We start from the raw sequence: 18,900 nt of genomic DNA on the forward strand, positions 1-18,900 counted from the left end.
CCTGCCCCCCCGGGGGGCCATTTTTCCTTGAGCAATGAACCAGGTCTCAGCAAGAACAGTAGGGTGGAACAGAGAGCCGGTGGCAAGGAGGACTCCTGCCAGGTCTGTGGGAATAACAACATGTATTTCGCAAACGATGGTCATTTGGGGTCCTGTGAGCCAGGCATGGTGCTGGCAACCAGGGCAGAATGGGACTCCACTGGACAGGCTCGTTGCTAATCCCAGAGTTGAGCATGGGCTTAGGGTGAGCTGGGGTCAACTTACCCTGTTTGCAATGGTGATAACCCGGTGAGTGGCTTCTGCTTCCAGCTGTTAGAAAGAAGGAACAGGAAGGAAAAAGCCTTTAGCATCTCTCCAAGCTAGCTTTCTTCTGCCTGGCACCCCACCTCATGGAAGCACTGGGATGTCTGACACAGAGTCAGAGGCGCCAATTGCCCCCGCAGGGGCTGGCTTGGGGTGGGGGGAACTCTGGGCATCCAACCACCTCTACTCACATTGAGAGAATCCTGGGACTTCGTGTTCTAGGCACATCTTTGCCGGATGTTACTCAGGGCTTCATTAAAGGGCAACAAGGGAAGAGCCCTTGTGGGGCAGTGGGTTAAGGACCTGGCATTGCTGCTGCCGTGCGAGGGTTCGATCCCTGGCCCAGGAACTTCCAAAAGCCATAGACATGGCCACCCACACCCCACCCCCACCAAAAAAAAAAAAAAAAAAAAAAGGAGAAAAAAGGCAACAGAACAAGGGCCAATGAAAACCTAGAGTCATATCTCTCCCTGGTTTCTGGGGCATTCTCTGCACAGCCATCTCAGAACTGTAGCCAGGGAACAATACTGACTGATTTCAACCTGGAAATCAGTCTTGGTCAGGATTTCTGAACTGCACCACTACTGATATTTTGGGTGAGATGATTCTTTGCTTGGGGCCTGTCTGGGCGCTGTAGGCTCCTGAGCAGCATCCCCCCACCCTGCCGACCGGATGCCAGTAACATCCTCCTCTTAAGCTAGGATAACCCAACACATCTCTAGACAGTGCCAAATCTCCCTGGGGAGCAGTCTCCCTGGATGCTGCTCCCCTTGAATCGACAGATGATGATGGTGATAATTCTTGCTACGGCTACCACTACAGTCAGCGCCTCGCGCTGCCCCTCATGTAACTCCAGGGAGTCCCGGCCTGTGCCCATTCCCTGCCCACCTCCATCCTCCCAGGCACTCTCAACGCATGGCCTTTGTTGCGTCTGGTGTATCTTTCTCTACCAACTCTGAGCTGCCCAAACAGGAGTGACATTCAAGGGCTCTCACAGACAGGGACCCACCCAGGGCAGAGTGAAGGGGTTCCCTCTGCCCCCGCCCCACTGTCCCCCAGGCTGACCCACTATATGCTAACTTGGTTCCTGTGTGATGGCAGAACCATCACATCCTGTCTCCAGCTCCTCATCCCTCAAGGCCTCCCCACCAATCCCTCATGGACATCCGAGCAGCAATTTGCGTTTAGAGCTTTGAAGAAATGGAAAACAGCTTCCCCTGACCAGTGGCAGGGGACATCCGAACGGGCCACAGGGCAAGAATGCATTATTTATCTTATGTGGTCCTTGAGAGCCGAATTCTTCAGCAAGGGAGGTCTGGGGGATTTGTGTCGACTCCCTGCAAAACTGTGCAAGGGTAAACCCAGAGGGCAGGAGGAGGGCAGGGTTTTAGTTGCTGCCTCAGTGAGGGGACAGGAAAAGGAAGAGCACAGACATGCATGTGCACCTCGTTTCTGGTGGGAAGGGTCCAGAGTTTTCCTCAGATGCTCAAAAGGATCTAATCTTCAAAATGCTGATTCCCGGCTTAGAGTCTGGAATTCCTTTCAGTCTGTCTTTTCTCTCTTGATTCAGTTTTGGGCAAAGCAACCCCTAGCATATGCTCACATGGCCTCCCCGAGATCCTTAAAATCAGAACCCAGTGAGGTGGGTCTGGTTTCCCCAAAGTTGTCTTCCCCGAGGAAGGTCAGCTCCAGATCGGGTCAGCTGGAGGAAGCTGTTCCCTGGGAAGCTTCCAGATGGGAATTTCATGCATGGAGAACACGATACCATACACTTTCTATTTACTGATGTCTCTTGTATCCTAAAGATTCTGTGAATCTACAGGTGAGACGTGGATGAAGGACAAGGAAGTCTGCCTCACCTCCTCTGGACGGCTGATCTCAATTCCTTCTGGGCCCGTGATACCCAAATCTAGCGCCTCCTTAGCGCCCTGAATAATAGCAAAAGAAAGAAAATTGAGAGAATCACAGAGACACAAAAAAGACTGAACCCGAGGGATAATAAAGTATGCTGGACACAGCCCATTCCAATAGGCTTGCTACTTTTCTCACTTCTGTAACACTCATCTTCTAAAGAGGCAGGATAAGTCCAGGGCTCCCCTGAGTCCCAGTTTATAATGATTGCAAATTATCTTTCCTCTTAAAAATACAGTTCAGGAGTTCCCTGGTGGCCTAGCAGTTAAGGACTCAGAGTTGTCACTGCTGCGGCTTGGGTTTGATCCCTGGCCTGGGAACTTCTGCATGCCATGGGCATGCCCCCCCCCCCCAAAAAAAACAGTTTGGTCACCAGCCAGGAGGCCTGGAACATCAAAGACAAGCACTCTTTATTGATCTGAAAATCAGAATTTCCTCATTGGAAATCTAGTTAAATCTCTAGCTTCTAGCAATGTCTAGATTAGCCCTCACCCCAAGTATCCTACTTAAGACCCAGGAGTACAAAGGGGCTTGTCTGTCTTGGTACCAGTGAGAAGGTCTATAAGACCTCAGCTCCGCTCAGGAGATACAGGAAAGTGGAACGCAGACTCATTTATTCTGTATGGCACATCTCATTAAAAACATTTCTTAGATGGAGTTCCCGCTGCGATGTGGTGGCTAAGGACCTGACATTGCAGCAGCTGCAACAGAGGTTACAACTGCAGCTCAGATTCGGTCCCTGGCCCAGGAACTTCCTTATGCTGTGGATATAGCCAATAAAAAAAATTTTTTTTTCCTTTGAGGTGTTCCAAATTCTTTTGCTATAATTTACATATCATATTAGAAAGAAGGCATCATCATCCAAGAATTAGAAACCCTTTTGGACTTTTTAAGAGAGATTTGTTTTTTTACAGACACTAGAAAAGTTTGCATCTTTTGCACAGAGATTTGTCATCTGGGATGTTCCATCTCACACTTTCTTTCATAGTTTGTTTTATCTGAACCCTGTAGGATGGGGTATGGGTGGTCAGAGCCCCGCCTGAGAACTGTCTCTATTGGCGCGCACTGCACTTCCCCCAACATTCCCTACTGCCTTGCCTCTGCCACGAGCTCCCCATTTTCAGCATGGACTCGGGGGATCGCCCCAATATCCTTGCAAGCGTGCAACACTTGGTACAGCTCGCTGTCCCGAAGCATATACAAGTCCTTGTAGGTCATGAACATCTGGAACGAGTTGACGCCTTTCTCCCTCACCAGGGTCTCCATTTCTGCTTTCACCTGGAGAGCAAAATACAAAGGTAATACCACGTGAATAGACGTAGTCCAGAGGCTGACGCGCGTGTACTGGCCCGCGTGGAGGTGAGGAAAGTCAGTGGGTGGAGTCACCACATGGCCACCCCGTAACCTCGCGATATCGCACTCTCCACCCACTCTACAGGCTACAGTGAGATCACGTGAGCAAATGGATGCGGAAGTGCTTTGAAAACTGACCAGCGCTACCCAACTGTAGAAACCGTATCTTGACCTTCTGGGCATTTTTTTTGTCTTTCTTTCTTTCTTTCCTTCCTTCCTTCCTTCTTTTTCTTTCTTATTTTTCTCTTTCTCTCTCTCTCTCTTCCTTCCTTCTTTCCTTCCTTTTCTTTCTTTTTCTTTCTTCCTTCCTTTCTTTCTCTCTTTTTCTTTCTTTCTTATAGAGGCTTGTCCTGTGTGTTCATCTCCAAATCAACCTTATTGTTAAATGCACTAATGACTTTTACACCTATGGCCACAGAGAAGGTACACTAACGCTAAAAATCCAGAGACCTGTGGAAAATAGAGTTTAACAAAGCCAAACATGAACCAAAGCTATGTAAATGAGGAGATTCACCCCAACATTATTTATACTAGAAAAAACAAAAAAAGGCGGGAACATTTGTTCAGTAATAGGAAAATAAACTGTGACTCATTTCCTTGACAGAACATTAGGTGGCCATGGCAGTGATGGTCTGAAGACCATACAGCCAAATGGAAAATGCTCACACCTGAGCGAAACAGTTACTGTGTAAAAAGCAGGTATGAAAAAAGACCAGAAGGAAATAAGCTAACACAGCAATAGTATGTTGGAGCAATTGAATTAGGTGCTTCCTTTCTATTTTTAAAATTTGTAATTAGAAGAAAATTATTTGATTATTATAAAAAAATTCTAGATGCATAAAAATCCTCATAACCTCTGGGACTTAGGGGTGGCTGGCCTGACCTGGCCTCAATGTTGCTGAGAGTCTGGGTGCACCCTCTATTCCATAGCATCACTGGAGGAGGGAAGGGAGAGAAGCCTGGGGTGTGGGTCACCCACCCAAGAGGTGTCTGAAGTGGCCAAACCTCCATCTGAGATAAGAGATGGCTGACATTTAGTGTGGTCTGCACCTTTTGCAGGGAACCAGGAGGGAGGACTTCATGGGATGAGCACCAGTTTGCAAATAATGGGAGAGAATGGGTGAGTCCCAAGCTCAAGGCTTGAACCTGAGGGCAGAAGTACAGCCAGGCTTTTAGCTACCATCTCAGATGGGAGTTGGCCCTTCTGAGAACATAGGGTCTACAGCTGGAGAGCACAGTAAAATTTCTTAACGCTTGTTTATTTTCACAACTCCAGGTCACCCACACAAGTACTGGCACAAGGTGATGAATAAACACTTGACGAAAGAGTGAATATCCAGGCTGCTTTCCTGGGGTAATAAGAAGTAACTCCAGAAGTGAAGCAAAATCTAAATGCCTGTCTACCTGTATTCAGGAAGAACAAGGAAGTGGGAATCTGGGAAAAGGGGGCTGGACTCTGGCCCTGGGGCCTGGGCAACAAGAGGTCAGGAAAGCCAGGGGCCCAAAGACCGAACGGAGAAAGGGCCCAGTGGTAGCTGACCTCAGCTATGCCCCAGGAGCAGCCTGAGGGTGCTCAGAGCAAGAGCTGGGTCCCAGTGGGAAAGAAATGCCTCGGTCCATTGCACCCGGCTGCACTGAGCCAGGATGGGGCCCTCTGTTCTGAGACCTCAGTGCTGTCACTCCAAGCACAAAATGAGATGACCCTTGGGGCCTGACCTTTACTGAGCTGGCTACTCAGCAGCACCCCCTTGGGTATCAGTGGCATGTAGTGTAAAGCATCAGGACATACTGAGAGCTTTGTGGTCAGAGCAAGGAGCCGGCGCTCCCTCTGTGTCTGTTAGAAAACTGGCCCTTTAAGCAAGACAGGCCCACCCACCCATCCCCTCCTTATAGAATCAGAAGTGTTTTTTCTTTTGGCATTTGAGGGAGTTAGGATGATGGTGGGAGGGGTATTACACAGCACAGGAAAAGCATCACCCCCCAGCTGGCTCCCACGGGTTCTTTTGTCAGGGTTCTCCCCACTCCTGTTACCTTGGGTGCCCACCAGGTGATCCCCACGTGGAGGGCATAGTCACAGCAGACCTTGGGGTCGGCCAGACCCCGGCACTTCTCATAGGCATCCACGAGGGAGGTCTCCTTGTCAGGCAGGACATGGCCGATGATCATGGTGGTACCTCCAACCAGTGCTGCCTGAGGGAGGCGGGGAAAAAAAAGTCTCATCACAGCTCTACCTGAACCTAAGTCGCTGGTGTAGGGGGGGGTCCTTGGATGGACCCTCAGGACAGCCACAGACCCCACCGCTCGAGAGGCTGGGAGGCAAGTGCTGCAGCGTTTGGGAAACTGTAAGGAGCCATCTGTTGATGCAGGAGCCAGTGTGAAACCTTCATCGTTCCTGGGGCTCCAGCACACAAACCTGCTGCTTGGTGCTCTGGAAAAAACCACTTTGTGTGTTATCCGAGCCTCTATTTCCCAATGAGAAGATTCCCCCCAAATGATTTCTGGCCAACTTGAATATACAGATGACATAACCAAAGGTCTACTGTAATAAAATATGTCTATTTATAATATTTATTATTTTAGGTACACATAGGTATTTAATGTTAATGTGAATACATTGTTTTGTTTTATTCTCTCACATATAAAGAAACAGTTCTAGTCCAAGTTTTTTTTTTTTGTCTTTTTGCTATTTCTTGGGCCGCTCCTGCGGCATATGGAGATTCCCAGGCTAGGGGTCTAATTGGAGCCATAGCCACCAGCCTACACCAGAGCCACAGCAACGCGTGATCTGAGCCGAGTCTGCAACCTGTACCACAGCTCACGGCAACGCCGGATTGTCAACCCACTGAGCAAGGGCAGGGACCGAACCCGCAACCTCATGGTTCCTATTCGCATTCATTAACCACTGCGCCACGACAGGAACTCCTAGTCCAAGTTTTTACATGATCTTTAACATCAGGATCTTTGTCTTCAGTTCTTCCAAGAACATTAGCTTCACCTCCATCTGTCTTGTAGGACCCTGTACGATTTACCAGTGAAGAATTCTCTTATCCACAGTCTCTGCAAGATACCGCTTAAAAAGAAACGTTTTAAAAAGTCTCACTTGCCATCACAAAGCACACTCCCAGGAATAATTACTAACTCTGTATTAGAGAGCTGCCCCCATGTAATTTTTTAAAAACTACTTTGGTCAGGAGACCTCCACGAATTTCCCAAACTAGCATTGACCAGAGGCTAATTTCATTGGGCCATTTTTCTCCCATATAGAAAACACAGTATTGTTCTCAAATAAGAATAATTGAGACAGGCCTCATAATACATGAGGTTTTGTGAGGGCTCTGATGTAAGGTGACTCTCTTTTCCTGATGAATTAAAATGTGGACAAAACATGCTCTTCTATTTGGATCTTTACAGTGATGTGGAATCAGCCCCAGGTTCAAGTCCCTGCTATGCCACCTCCCAGTTGGATCATGTCAGCCAGCTTACTTAACCTCTCTGATGCAGATTCTTTTGGTTTTTTTTTCCTTTTATCTCATTTATTTTTTAAATATCCTGATGCTGAGTCTTTATACCATAGGGATAGCTCCCTTGCTGGATAGCTCGGAAAGTCCAGGGAGTGGTCACTTTGTAAAGTTTTGTCCTAATATGTGTGTTTAATTATTCAGACTTTAGTTGTTTATCTCTGCTGTGCGAGAGGAAAATAGCACCATGAAATTGTCTGAATGATTTCATGCTTCTCTATTCAGTTAAATCCTTGATCCCAAATCAGAAATATTGCTGGGGAATAAAGGACTGAAAAAAAAAAATAGTTCCGTGGCCAAACAACAAGTACAAAGAAAGCTCTGGCAACACTGATTTTCCATGCTGACCCTGGCTGAGCCGGAGACTACCCGCCCCTCCACAACCCCGTTTTCCTGGGAAACGTCTTGCATAGATTATAGCCACCAACAGAGGGTGCTAGTTCTGCGGGACACACATAGGAACCGTGGTGGGGGAGGCAGAGAGACAGAGGAAAAGGGAAGAGCAGCAGATTGCAGCTCTACTAGCTGGCTTCTATTTCTGATTTTGCTGGATGGTGCCAGGCTGATTCATCATCCTAGCAGGTGGCGGTATTCTGTTTTGTCCTGAAATGCATTTTGAGGTTTCACGTGCGGACGTGGGGGTGTCTGGTGTATTGGGATTTTACACACTCCACTGTTTTACTTTTTCTGTGGTTCTAGGTTGTTTTCCTTTGCACTCCCTCAGGATGTCTGTAGCCTCGGATGGAAAGAAAAGGGAACCTGGATCAGCGCGGTGTAATAAGAGAACCAAGAACGTTCTTAATATCCGTGGGTTTCTGGGCAAGAGCAGAACAGGAGGTCCACCGGCTGCATCTCTAAAGAGTGAAAAGTTACAGATCCAGCTAACAAATGGTTATACAGAATATGTCCTATGCTCCTACTCTAACAGATATATCTTTATAATGACTGAGAAGGCCAGGCTTGAGTTTAGAATTCTCAGGGCCCTTGCAGTTCTGAGCTACCCTGAAGGCGATATTGGCCTTCAGCCTCTGTGCCTGCCTCCAGCCAACACCCTGCACCTTGGATGCATCCTTCAGCCCCCAGGGCTAAGCTCTGCTCACCCCTGCAAGATGCTGCTCTGGGGCCTTGGCGTGCACATAGTGGTGGTCTGGCCCCTAGGAGGACAGATTCAGGCTAATATGGGCCCTGGCAGTGCCCACAGGAGATGCCAGAGCCCCGGAGTGTGGTCCGGGATTGGGACAGTGGGCTCTGGGCAGACATGGCAAGGTGGCCTAGGGTCCATAGCCCCCAGCAGAGGCTCCTCTTGCCTGGACTCAAGGAAGGTAACTGAAAACCATTCTGGGAAGGAGCATCCAGCAGTGGTCCTGACTTTCCCAACAACTGGCTGCAAATCCCACGTGCCTGTTCTGTACCCCACCTCTGAGGGGCCCAGAGAGGATCAGGTGGTAATGGACGTGGGAGCATCTATACGCTGGGAAGGGGCACATAAATATCTGGGATAATTCTTCCTGCTGCTACCCTGGGTCTCAAAAGCAAGAATTTAGCTCCCCCCGCTGCGGGTTTGGGAGCCCGGACCAGATGCTGGATTCACGAGAGCTTGTTTCCTCCCAGGCGAGATAAATGCAGAGCTGGCTTCCCAAATATGCACAGTTCCCACCCACGGGATGAATGCCGACAAGCTCAGTCTTCGCGGGAATGTAATATCACAGATGTGACAGACCTTTTTACTGTCATCCCACGCAAAACAGCCTGGGAGAGATCCACAGCAGAGCGTGACCCGATCCTGTTCTGGAGGCTTTCAAAAGGATTCTGTTTACGATCATCAAAAGGAAACGGGACTGTGTGACTGCTCAATGTTCACGACTGTTTTGATGCAAGAAAAGTAAGCTGTGAACGATCTTTAGAAATCAATTGAGATGATGTTCTCGGAGGCTAAGTCCTCACATGGAACAAGGGTGATGCTATAATGAGAGAAACAGGCAGAATTCAATATGTGTACCCAAGATGCTTGGAAGCATGTTTAAACACACACACACCCACACAAAGGGAAAAAAAATGGAAGGAAATATACCAAAACACTAACAATGACTGTTTGGGGATGATGAGTTTCTGAGTAATTTATTTTTTCTAATTTTCTGAACTTTCCTCAATAGACTATGTTACTTTCATCATCTACATAAAAGTGAATTTGGAGGAAACGAAAACTATTTAAAATTTAGGCACCTATGTTTATGTACTTAAAATACTTTCTTTTCAAGTCATGAAACACTTCAACCACACGTTAAATATAGAGAAAATAGTACAACACAGACCCATGAACCCACTACTCATGTTTGACAGATGTTAATGTTTTACTCTATTTACCTTACATGCTATTTAATTAAAAAAAAAAAAATGAAGAGTTCCAATCCAAGTGAAGCTTTCCCTCCTGTTCTCAACCCTCTCTCCTGAGGTTGATATAAATTTCTCCCATCCATGTTTTTACGCTTTTACGATATTTGTTTTGCAAATTCAAAAAACGCACACAAGTGATATTATACTGCCCATGTCCTCTTGCAACTTGCTTTTTTTTTTTTTTTTTTTGCATTTTAGGGCCACACCTGCGGCATATGGAGGTTCCCAGGCTAGGGGTCGAATCAGAGCTATAGCCGCCGGCCTCCACCAGAGCCACACAACACCAGATCCGAGCTGTGTCGGCGACCTACACCACAGCTCATGGCAACACCAGATCCTTAACCCACTGAGCGAAGCCAGGGATCAAACCTGCTACCTCATGGATCCTAGTTGGATTCGTTGCCTCTGTGTCATGACGGGACCTCTGCAACTTGCTTTTTTATTCAACGTCTCTAAGATTCATTTATGCAGATATATTTCATTCATTTTAATCAATTCACTGTATGAACATCCTGCAGGTATGTATTCATTTCTGAGTTCACGGAGGTTTACCACTACATATAGTTTGGGGACCCTCACGCCTCGAGGGAATTCTCCGGATTCAGGGTGTACGTTGCCAGGAAGTGGAATTGCTGTTCAAGATGCATGCATATCTCCAATTATGCAAGACACGCCATGGAACCGCCAACTCAACAGGGCCTCCTGGAGCCTGCAGGCTGACCAGAATTGCCCCTTTATCAACCCAAGCCCTTATTTTTTTTGACATAAACTACTATCCAGCCAAGCAGTCCCCATTGAGTATGTGGCATTCATTTATCTTGTGAATGAGCCTTCACATATTTCACTATTAATACGGATTTGGGTTTGTTTAACCAACAGACCCAATATCATTACATACATCTAGTAAGATATGAAACGTAATTTTACTATTTCAAAGTGTTACCATTAGTTGGTCTTTTTTTTTTCTTTTTAGGTCTGCACCTGCGGCATATGGAAGTTGCCAGGCAAGGGGTCGAATTGGAGCTGCAGCTGCCAGCCTACACCACAGCCACAGCAACGCCAGATCCGAGCTGCATCTTCACCCTACACCACAGCTCACGGCAACACCAGATCCTTAACTCACTTCGAGAGGCCAGGGATCGAACCCACATCCTCATGGATACTAGTCAGGTTCTTAACCTGCTGAGCCCCAGCAGGAACTCCCACCATTAGTCTGTTTTGGATATTTATGACGTACTGCTGGGTAAATCAAATAAATCGGCATTTATTTGATGCCCAGTCATGTCTCGTCCATTTGTTTCCTAAGAAAAACCAGTATACTGCATGGCAATCCCTTTAGACAGTTTCCAGGCAAACCCTTGGCGTGAACTTGTACTGAACTCACCTAAACCTGTTATTATGAATGTCATCTTTATGCTTCAGAAATTATGCCACGGTGGGCCCAGGGGGGGTCTCCATATTGACCAGGGCTCCGCTCAGCAAGTTGGAAGGAAACTTCACATATCATTTGTTTGCTGACATCCCAGTGTTGGAAAAAAACAACGCACTGGCCTTTCCTGGTTTCATCAGGACAAAGCTCTTTGGAGAGTCACTCTCTCCCATCTTCTACGTTGCTGCAGCTCTAATCACGTTTTGCTGAGGTCCCAGTAGCAGTGGTTTTTTTTCTCTGCCCTTCCACCCACCCCCCCCCCCAAAGGAAAAAGTTTGGTTCTCGGACTCCAAGGCCAAGAACCAATAGCTCAAGACACAAACTCTGTAACCTTGCTGATGAGAAGGCACTTGGGCCAAAGCTTATCTGTGGGGTTTTTCATCAGGGATGGGGTGGGACTTCCTGGAGCATTTTCATACTGGTGCTTAGAAAAGCAGTGTGTTTAGGGGTAAGTGACTGGAATCAGAAGAGCAGAATCTGCTAGTATCTAGATGAATGGATCAAGGGCAACTCCATCTTCACAGAGGGAACAACCCCGCACTGAGAATCGGATAACAAGCGTTTGGATGTGTGTTGCAGACCAAATCCAGGGCACTCCTTTTGTCATTTAACACAACGGAGAAAGCCATCATTTGTTCAGGTGGATCTGCTTCTCTTGGAATTGCTGAATCACTTCCTTTTCTTTTCACATTAAAATTATTATTATTGTTTTTCTTTTTATGACCACACCTGAGGCCTATGGAAGTTCCTGGGCTGGGAGTTGAATCAGAGCTGCAGCTGCAGGTCTACACCACAGCCACAGCAACACTGGGTCCCACCTACACCACAGCTGTGACAACGCTGGATCCTCAACCCACTGAGTGGCACCAGGGATTGAACCTGCATCCTCACTGACACTGTGTCGGGTTCTTAACCTGCTGAGCCACAACGGGAACTCCAAGATTGTTTTCTATCTTCTACTCATACTCACTTGAAATACAAGAGAAAAAAAAATAACCAGCTCAGGGTTTCTCTTTTACTCTTGGGACATGAGACACTCTCAAAAGAAGGGTCTGAGCATTTCACCAAGTGAGACGATAGATGTGTGGTACTTATTTTATTTTATTTTTGTCTTTCTGCCTTTTCTAGGGCCGCTCCCACGGCATATGGAGGTTCCCAGGCTAGGGGTCTAAGTGGAGCCGTAGCCACCGGCCTACACCACAGCCACAGCAATGTGGGATCTGAGCTGTGTCTGCGACCTACAGCACAGCTCACGGCAATGCCAGATCCTTCACCCACTGAGCAAGGCCAGGGATCGAACCCGCAACCTCATGGTTCCTAGTCGGATTCGTTAACCACTGCGCCACGACAGTAACTCCGGATGTGTGGCCCTTAGAAGCATATGCCTGGTACTCAGTGAACACCGTTCTCATCCTGCAGCATAAGCCCACCAGTCAGGGCCAGCTCCATGGGTATGGTCCTGTGCAGTCCCAGAGTGCCCCACATTTAGAAGGCTTCTGTCCTAGTTTAATCTCTGCTGTCATCTTGAAAGTCTTAAAGGACCCTCGTATTTTTATCAGCTACACTGACCTGATCTAAGGTGCTCACGCTCTTAACAGCCTACACTGGCTTCACCGCCGACTCATCAGCTCACACTGGGGCTCAGAACACTGACCCTTTCTCCAGCAATTTCCACCTGAAAGCTGACCCTGGCCTCATCCTTTTTAGGAGTTTTCCAAACACTTTTTTTCTTTTTTAAAGTTGTATTGAAGTATAGAAGATTTACAACTTTCTGATAATATCTGTTGTGCAACAAAGTGATGCCATTATCCATGTACACTCATCCTGAAGTTCCCGTCATGGCGCAGTGGAAACCGCTCCGACTAGAAACCAGGAGGTCGCGGGTTCGATCTCTGGCCTCGCTCAGTGGGTTAAGGATCTGGCGTTGCCGTGAGCTGTGGTGTAGGTCACAGATGCAGCTTGGATCTGGTGCTGCTGTGGCTGTAGTGAAGGCTGGCAGCAACAGCTCCGATTCGACCCCTAGCCTGGGAATCTCCATATGCCGCGGGTGTGGCCCTGAAAAGATAAAAAACAAAACAAAACAAAAAACCCACACATGTACACTCATCCATTCTCTCTTGGCTTCTTTTCCCACATAGATTATCACAGAATATTGGGTAGAATTCTCTCTGCTATCCCCGAACATTTTCTATCAAATGCTCATTTTCTCTAAAAAACAAACAAAACAACACAAACCTTCCCCCCAGCTAGCTTTTCTGCAGGATGCCAAGTGATGCATGATTGCTCCGTGGGGCCACCCACTGTCTGTCTGGCTCCATACAGCTCCCAAGCCTTTTCTTGACCTGTTGAGCTCATTCTTCAGCTGGCTGGTTTTCTCTAATTTGCCCGTTTATACTTATAGTTAATTGCACTCCTAAACATGCTTTATGTTTCCCTCCTACCTTCTGGGTCCCAGCGTCCACTACATCATCTAGCACAGAGCCCCAGTTTCTGACCCTGCCAGGCTCCCAGGCTAAGCACTACCGTGTCTAAGACTCACCCTTCGTTCTTTAAATTTTCAGCCAAGGCGACAGGCAACATTCAATTGGCAATATGCTTTGGGAAAAGGACATTTTCCCACACTTAATCTGCCTGCCATTTAAAGGCACATTAATGCTATATTTGGCAGCAAAATAGCATAGTGACAAGAACCAGACTTTAAGGCAGGCAGCTAGGTTTAAATCCCAGTTCCGTCACTTATGGTTATGAGATCTCGGGCAAGTTATTTATTGCTTGGAGCTCCATTTTCCCCTTTTGTAAGATGGGGTAATAACACACCCTTGTGGGGTTACTAGGAGAATGAAATAAGACAATGCACGTAAAGGACCTGCAATGCAGGAGCCCAATAAGTACGGGTGATTTATACTATTATTACAACTATTACGGTTAATAAACAATAGGCATAATTTGGAGGTAGCACGAATGTGCACACCACTTTATGTGCATCAGATGCTCCAGATAACGTGAGAACTATAAGTACCTTAAGGTGCTCAGAGTCCAGGTAGCAAACAGGACCAAAAAAGTCCCATTTCGAATAGAAATGACTTCAACAGGAGTTCCCGTCGTGGCGCAGTGGTTAACGAATCCCACTAGGAACCATGAGGTTGTGGGTTCGGTCCCTGGCCTTGCTCAGTGGGTTAACGATCCGGCATTGCTGGATGTAGCCACGGTGTAGGTTGCAGATGCGTCTTGGATCCCGAGTTGCTGTGGCTTTGGCGTAGGCCGGTGGCTGCAGCTCCGATTAGACCCCTAGCCTGGGAACCTCCATATGCTGCGGGAGCGGCCCAAGAAATAGCAAAAAGACAAAAAAAAAAAAAAAAAGACAAAAAAAAAAAAAAAAAAAAGAAATGACTTCAATATAATGAAGATACAAAGCAGCACAAGGTAACATTCATTAATGATGACACCAGCATCAAGTTCAAAAGAAGACCAGAGGAAGGGGAGGATACAGTAGAACGGGCAGGTCGAGAGCTGGGAGCGGGGGTAGGAAATGAAGGGGGCAGAGCCAGGGGCACAGCTGGAGGACAGAGAAGAGACCTGTTTGGTTTTGGCTGAGGCCGTTCTGATTATGACCCAACTGTGGGGACCTTGAAGAGCCTGGGGTCCATTGCTCAGCAATGTTTAGTGACTCGTGTTCTGCGGAGGTGGTGGTGGTGAGGGGGCTTCGGGAGTGCGGGGTTAGGGCACGTTTGCAGAGGGAACTCTGGTCACCTTCATCCCTGGACACGTCTGTAGTCACAGCAGGCTTTAGGCAGAGCAAGAACGTGAAAACCAGACTCCAGGACTGCGCCATATCAACTCAACGGCAGTGCTGAGATGATGGACCTGAACTTGGGGACTGGGATGGAAGGACACGTGTGACACCTGTTTCTGAGAAGCAGCAGCCAGGTTTGATGACAGAAGAGGAGGTGACATAGACAATGGGGGAGGTTTTAGGGCTGAAAAAATAGTAGCAGGAGAGGAACAGCCAATAGGAAGGAAGGGAGTTTTTACTTATTTATTTTTCTTTTTTCTTTTTTTTTTTCTTTTTGCCTTTTCTAGGGCCGCTCCTTCAGCATATGGAGGTTCCCAGGCTAGGGGTGGAATCGGAGCTGTAGCCACCAGCCTACACCACAGCCACAGCAATGAGGGATCCGAGCCGCGTCTGCAACCTACACCATAGCTCACGGCAATGCCGGATCCTTAACCCACTGAGCCAGGCCAGGGATCGAACCTGCAACCTCATGGTTCCTAGTCGGATTCGTTAACCACTGAGCCATGATGGGAACTCCTGGGAGGGAGTTTTTAGACATCTTGGAGTAGAGCTGTTGAGGGACACTCAGGCGAAGAAGAAAATCACTAAAACTACTAAAACCAACATCCATCAAGCACGTACTCTGTGCCTGTTTAATTCACAGTCCGGTGAAATACGTGTGTTATTATTCCCATTACTCGGATGAGGACACTGAGGGTTGATGTTCATATATATCTATTAGGTTGGGAAGGACCTCTCTTCCCAGTCATCGGGGTCGGGGGGACAGAGGAGGGGATGATCGGAGGGGAGGAGAGCTGAGGGTGCCTAGGCCCTTGGCCCCAGATTTCCGAGCAAAACAGAGGAAAAGTTGGGGGAAAATTAGGAGTGTTGGTCTGAGCCGAGATGAGCTTTAAGAAAACTATGTGGGGCGTTCCTGCGGTGATGCAGTGGGTTAAGAATGCAACTGCAGCCGCTCAGGTCGCTGCAGAGGTGTGGGTTCCACCCCTGGCCCAGCTCAGCAGGTTAAGGATCCGATGTTGCCACAGCTGTGGCGCAGGTCACAGCTGAGGCTGGGATTTTAAACCCAGGCCTGGGAATTTCCCTATGCTGCTGCTATGGCCATAAAATAAAATAAAAATTTTTAAAAAGAAAATGGGGAGTTCCCGTTGTGGTGCAGTGGTAAACGAATCCGACTAGGAACCATTAGGTTTTGGGTTCGATCCCTGGCCTCGCTCAGTGAGTTAAGGATCCGGCATTGCCGTGAGCTGTGGTGTAGGTTGCAGACGCGGCTCGGATCCTGTGTTGCTGTGGCTGTGGCATAGGCTGGCAGCTACAGCTCCGATTAGACCCCTAGTCTGGGAACCTCCATATGCCGCGGGAGCGGCCCAAGAAATGGAGAAAAAAAAAGAAAAGAAAAGAAAAGAAAATGGTACAGGAAATATGCTACAGAATCAACAAGAGAGGGACTGAACTTAGCATGCCAGGGTAACACCTGCTCTGCGAAGCCAGGGGCAGGGACAAAGGAAGCGGGCTGGGATGCTGAGGGAGGGAGGAGCCCAGGGTTGGGGACGCCGACCAAGAGGGCCAGGCGGAGGAACAGCACCGCCAAAAATGGGGAGGGGCCCCAGAGCAGAGTCTGGCTAGGGCTTAGTGTGACCTTTGAATTTTTATGTTTGTTAGAGATGCAGCTGCATGCTCTGATGGTATGTGGAGGCAGGATGCTCTGGTGGGAGAGGCCTGAACTCTGGAGCCTGGCAGGCCTGGACCCCCGGTCTGGCTTTATTGCCAAGGAGTCCCGTGGTCCTGAGCACGTGGGCTCTGGCTTGGGGGGGGCATATTCGCAGAAGGAGGGGTCCCTGGGAGAGGAGGGGGCTGTGGCCGATGGGTTGAGTTGGGGGCAGGCGCCCAGGCTGTCGCTATGAACGTGGGAGCCATCAGTAACAGATCACCTCGGGGGAGCAGATGGGTGGGAGGAGAGGCAGTCGGGTAGGATCTCGAGAGGCCACCACGGAGGAGAGGAGAAAGATGAAGGCAAGGCCAGCAAGGGGATGGGGAGGGACAGCCAAGAGGCGGGAGGAAGTACAGGCTGCAAGGGCTTGTGGAAACCAGGGAAACCTCCCAGCAAGGCAAGAATCTCCCTGGCTCACTGGCTTCAAGATGAGATGAACTGGAGTCCCTCACGGCTTAGTGGTTAACGAACCCGACTGGGATCCATGAGGATGTGGGTTCGATCCCTGGCCATGCTCCGTGGGTTAAGGATCCAGTGTTGCCGTGAGTGGTGGTGTAGGTCCCAGACAGGCTTGGATCCTGTGTTGCTGCAGCTGTGGTGTAGACCAGCAGATGCAGCTCTTTTTCAGCCCCTGGTCTGGGAACATCCATATGCTGCAGGTGTGGCCCTAAAAAGCAAAAAAAAAAATGAGTTGAGCTCTCTAGAGGTTAAGATGCCCAAGAGGGAGACCCAAGCTCCCCCTCCAAGAGGTGAGCAGACCAGGGTAGCCTTCAGGTGTCAGGGACAGTGAACACGTCTGCTCGGGAAGCCGTGGCTTAAGCCTGCCTGGCTCCTCCTGCTCAGCAGGTAGACCCTGGTGCACAGCGCAGCACCAGCCGCAGGGCTGCAGAGAGTGAAAGGTCTGAGACTCGCCGTGCGGTCCCCAAGCCCCCACTTCCCTTCAGCCTCATCCATAAAGAACAGGCCTGGCTGCCAAGCGCTGGGAGCAGCTGGGTCAGGCACAGGTCAGAGGAGGCTGTGCAAGAGCTCCGGCTCCCCCTTCTCTTCCTTCTGCGGCAAATTCCTAAGGACAAGGAGGTGCCGGCTCTCTCCAGGGCTGTTTGCATAGCAGGCCGGGGGCAGAAGCACTGGCAGGGGCTGGAAAGGCTAATTTCGGAGAACCTCAGAGAGCCCCACAGGGAAAGATGGTTCTTGGCCCAGGGATTCTCACCTCTGGAGGGGCCGAGGCAGCAGCAGAGTAAGCCGCGCTATACAAACTCTCGGATGAAGCTAGACCCAGAGAGATTCTCCTGGAGGGATGCAGACAAGCCCCGGGTCTTGGTCCCCTCCTCCGTCAATGCCCCCAAAAGCCTCAGGAGAGGGTCACCCAGGTATATTTCATAGCAAAATACTTTCCTCATCTAATCTTCACAACCACCATGTTGGACACATGTTTTCACCATTTCAGATTTTTTTTTTTTTTTTTTTTTTAATGGCCATGGGTTCGAGCATATGGAAGCTCCTGGGCCAGGAATCAAATCCAAGCTGCTTCTGCGACCTATGCCGCAGCTGTAGCAACAACACTGGATCTTTAACGTACCCGTGCGCATGCGTGCGGGGCTGGGGATGGAACCAGCAACATCACAGAGACAAGTTGGATCATTAATCCAGTTCGCCACAGCAGGAACTCCCTTCACCATCTCAGCTTTTGGAAGAGGAGCCGAGACTGGGATCTAGGTATTTTTACTCCAAATCTCACACGCTTTGTAACACTGAGAATAGACCTGATACCAACACACAGTAACTAAGCTTGGAGCCTCCTAGCCTGGGGCAATCCCACCCCAGCTTCAGGGTCTCCCAGAGGGTGTCCTTGAAATAGACAACAGATAAGGAAGTAATAGCTCGGCCCTAACATTTTCTCACTTTGGCACCAGGAATATCTGACTACCGAGTGGTGGGAAAAATGTAAACACGTGCATGGTTTTTATTGTGCGATGATGCACATTTCTGTGTGTGAGACATTGCCCTTAAACCTTGGAATGAATTGTGTTCATGCCCAGACCCAACAGACTAGCATGTCCTGGGGACACACAAACAGCCTGCTGGCAAAACAGCAAGCCACTGTCACAGAAGCCATCGGACCGCTGTGGCAGGGAGCCCTTGGGCTGAACTCACCCGCAGGAGAGAAACTGACATTTAGTGACAGCCTGTTCTGTGCCATATTCCTAACATTTGCTATCTTATCTGATCCTTAAAATGACTCTATCATTGAAATCAAAGACTCAAACAGATATTTGTATATCTATGTTCGTGGCATTAGGTATAAGAGCCAAAACGTGGAAGCAAACCAAGTGTCTACTGACAGGTGAATGGATAAACAGAATGTGGTATATGCATAAAGTGGATGTTATCCAGCCTTAAAAAGGAAAGAAATTCTGGCACATGCGACGACACGGTTGAACCTTAAGGACAGTACACTGTGAAATAAGCCAGTGACAGATTGAAAAACTAT

At 48.5% G+C, this 18,900-nt stretch overlaps 1 protein-coding gene across 3 annotated transcripts in view; it reads right to left on the reverse strand.

The window, feature by feature from the left end:
• Positions 1-18,900, reverse strand: part of DPYSL5 (dihydropyrimidinase like 5) — a 97,400-nt gene that overhangs the window by 24,459 nt on the left and 54,041 nt on the right. For all 3 annotated transcript variants that reach the window (XM_003125320.4, XM_085019857.1, XM_085019856.1), the window contains exons 3-6: positions 5,599-5,757; positions 3,313-3,492; positions 2,163-2,231; positions 265-309 (exon numbers count right to left, since the gene is read on the reverse strand). In XM_003125320.4, coding sequence (XP_003125368.1) covers positions 265-309; positions 2,163-2,231; positions 3,313-3,492; positions 5,599-5,757 — 453 coding nt within the window. The remainder of the gene's footprint in view (positions 1-264; positions 310-2,162; positions 2,232-3,312; positions 3,493-5,598; positions 5,758-18,900) is intronic.

This window comes from Sus scrofa, chromosome 3, assembly GCF_054392235.1.
Source record: "Sus scrofa isolate SSC_HxYL_T2T_F1_AM1 chromosome 3, Sscrofa_HxYL_maternal_Yorkshire_Landrace_v2.0, whole genome shotgun sequence".
Lineage (NCBI taxonomy): Eukaryota > Metazoa > Chordata > Mammalia > Artiodactyla > Suidae > Sus > Sus scrofa.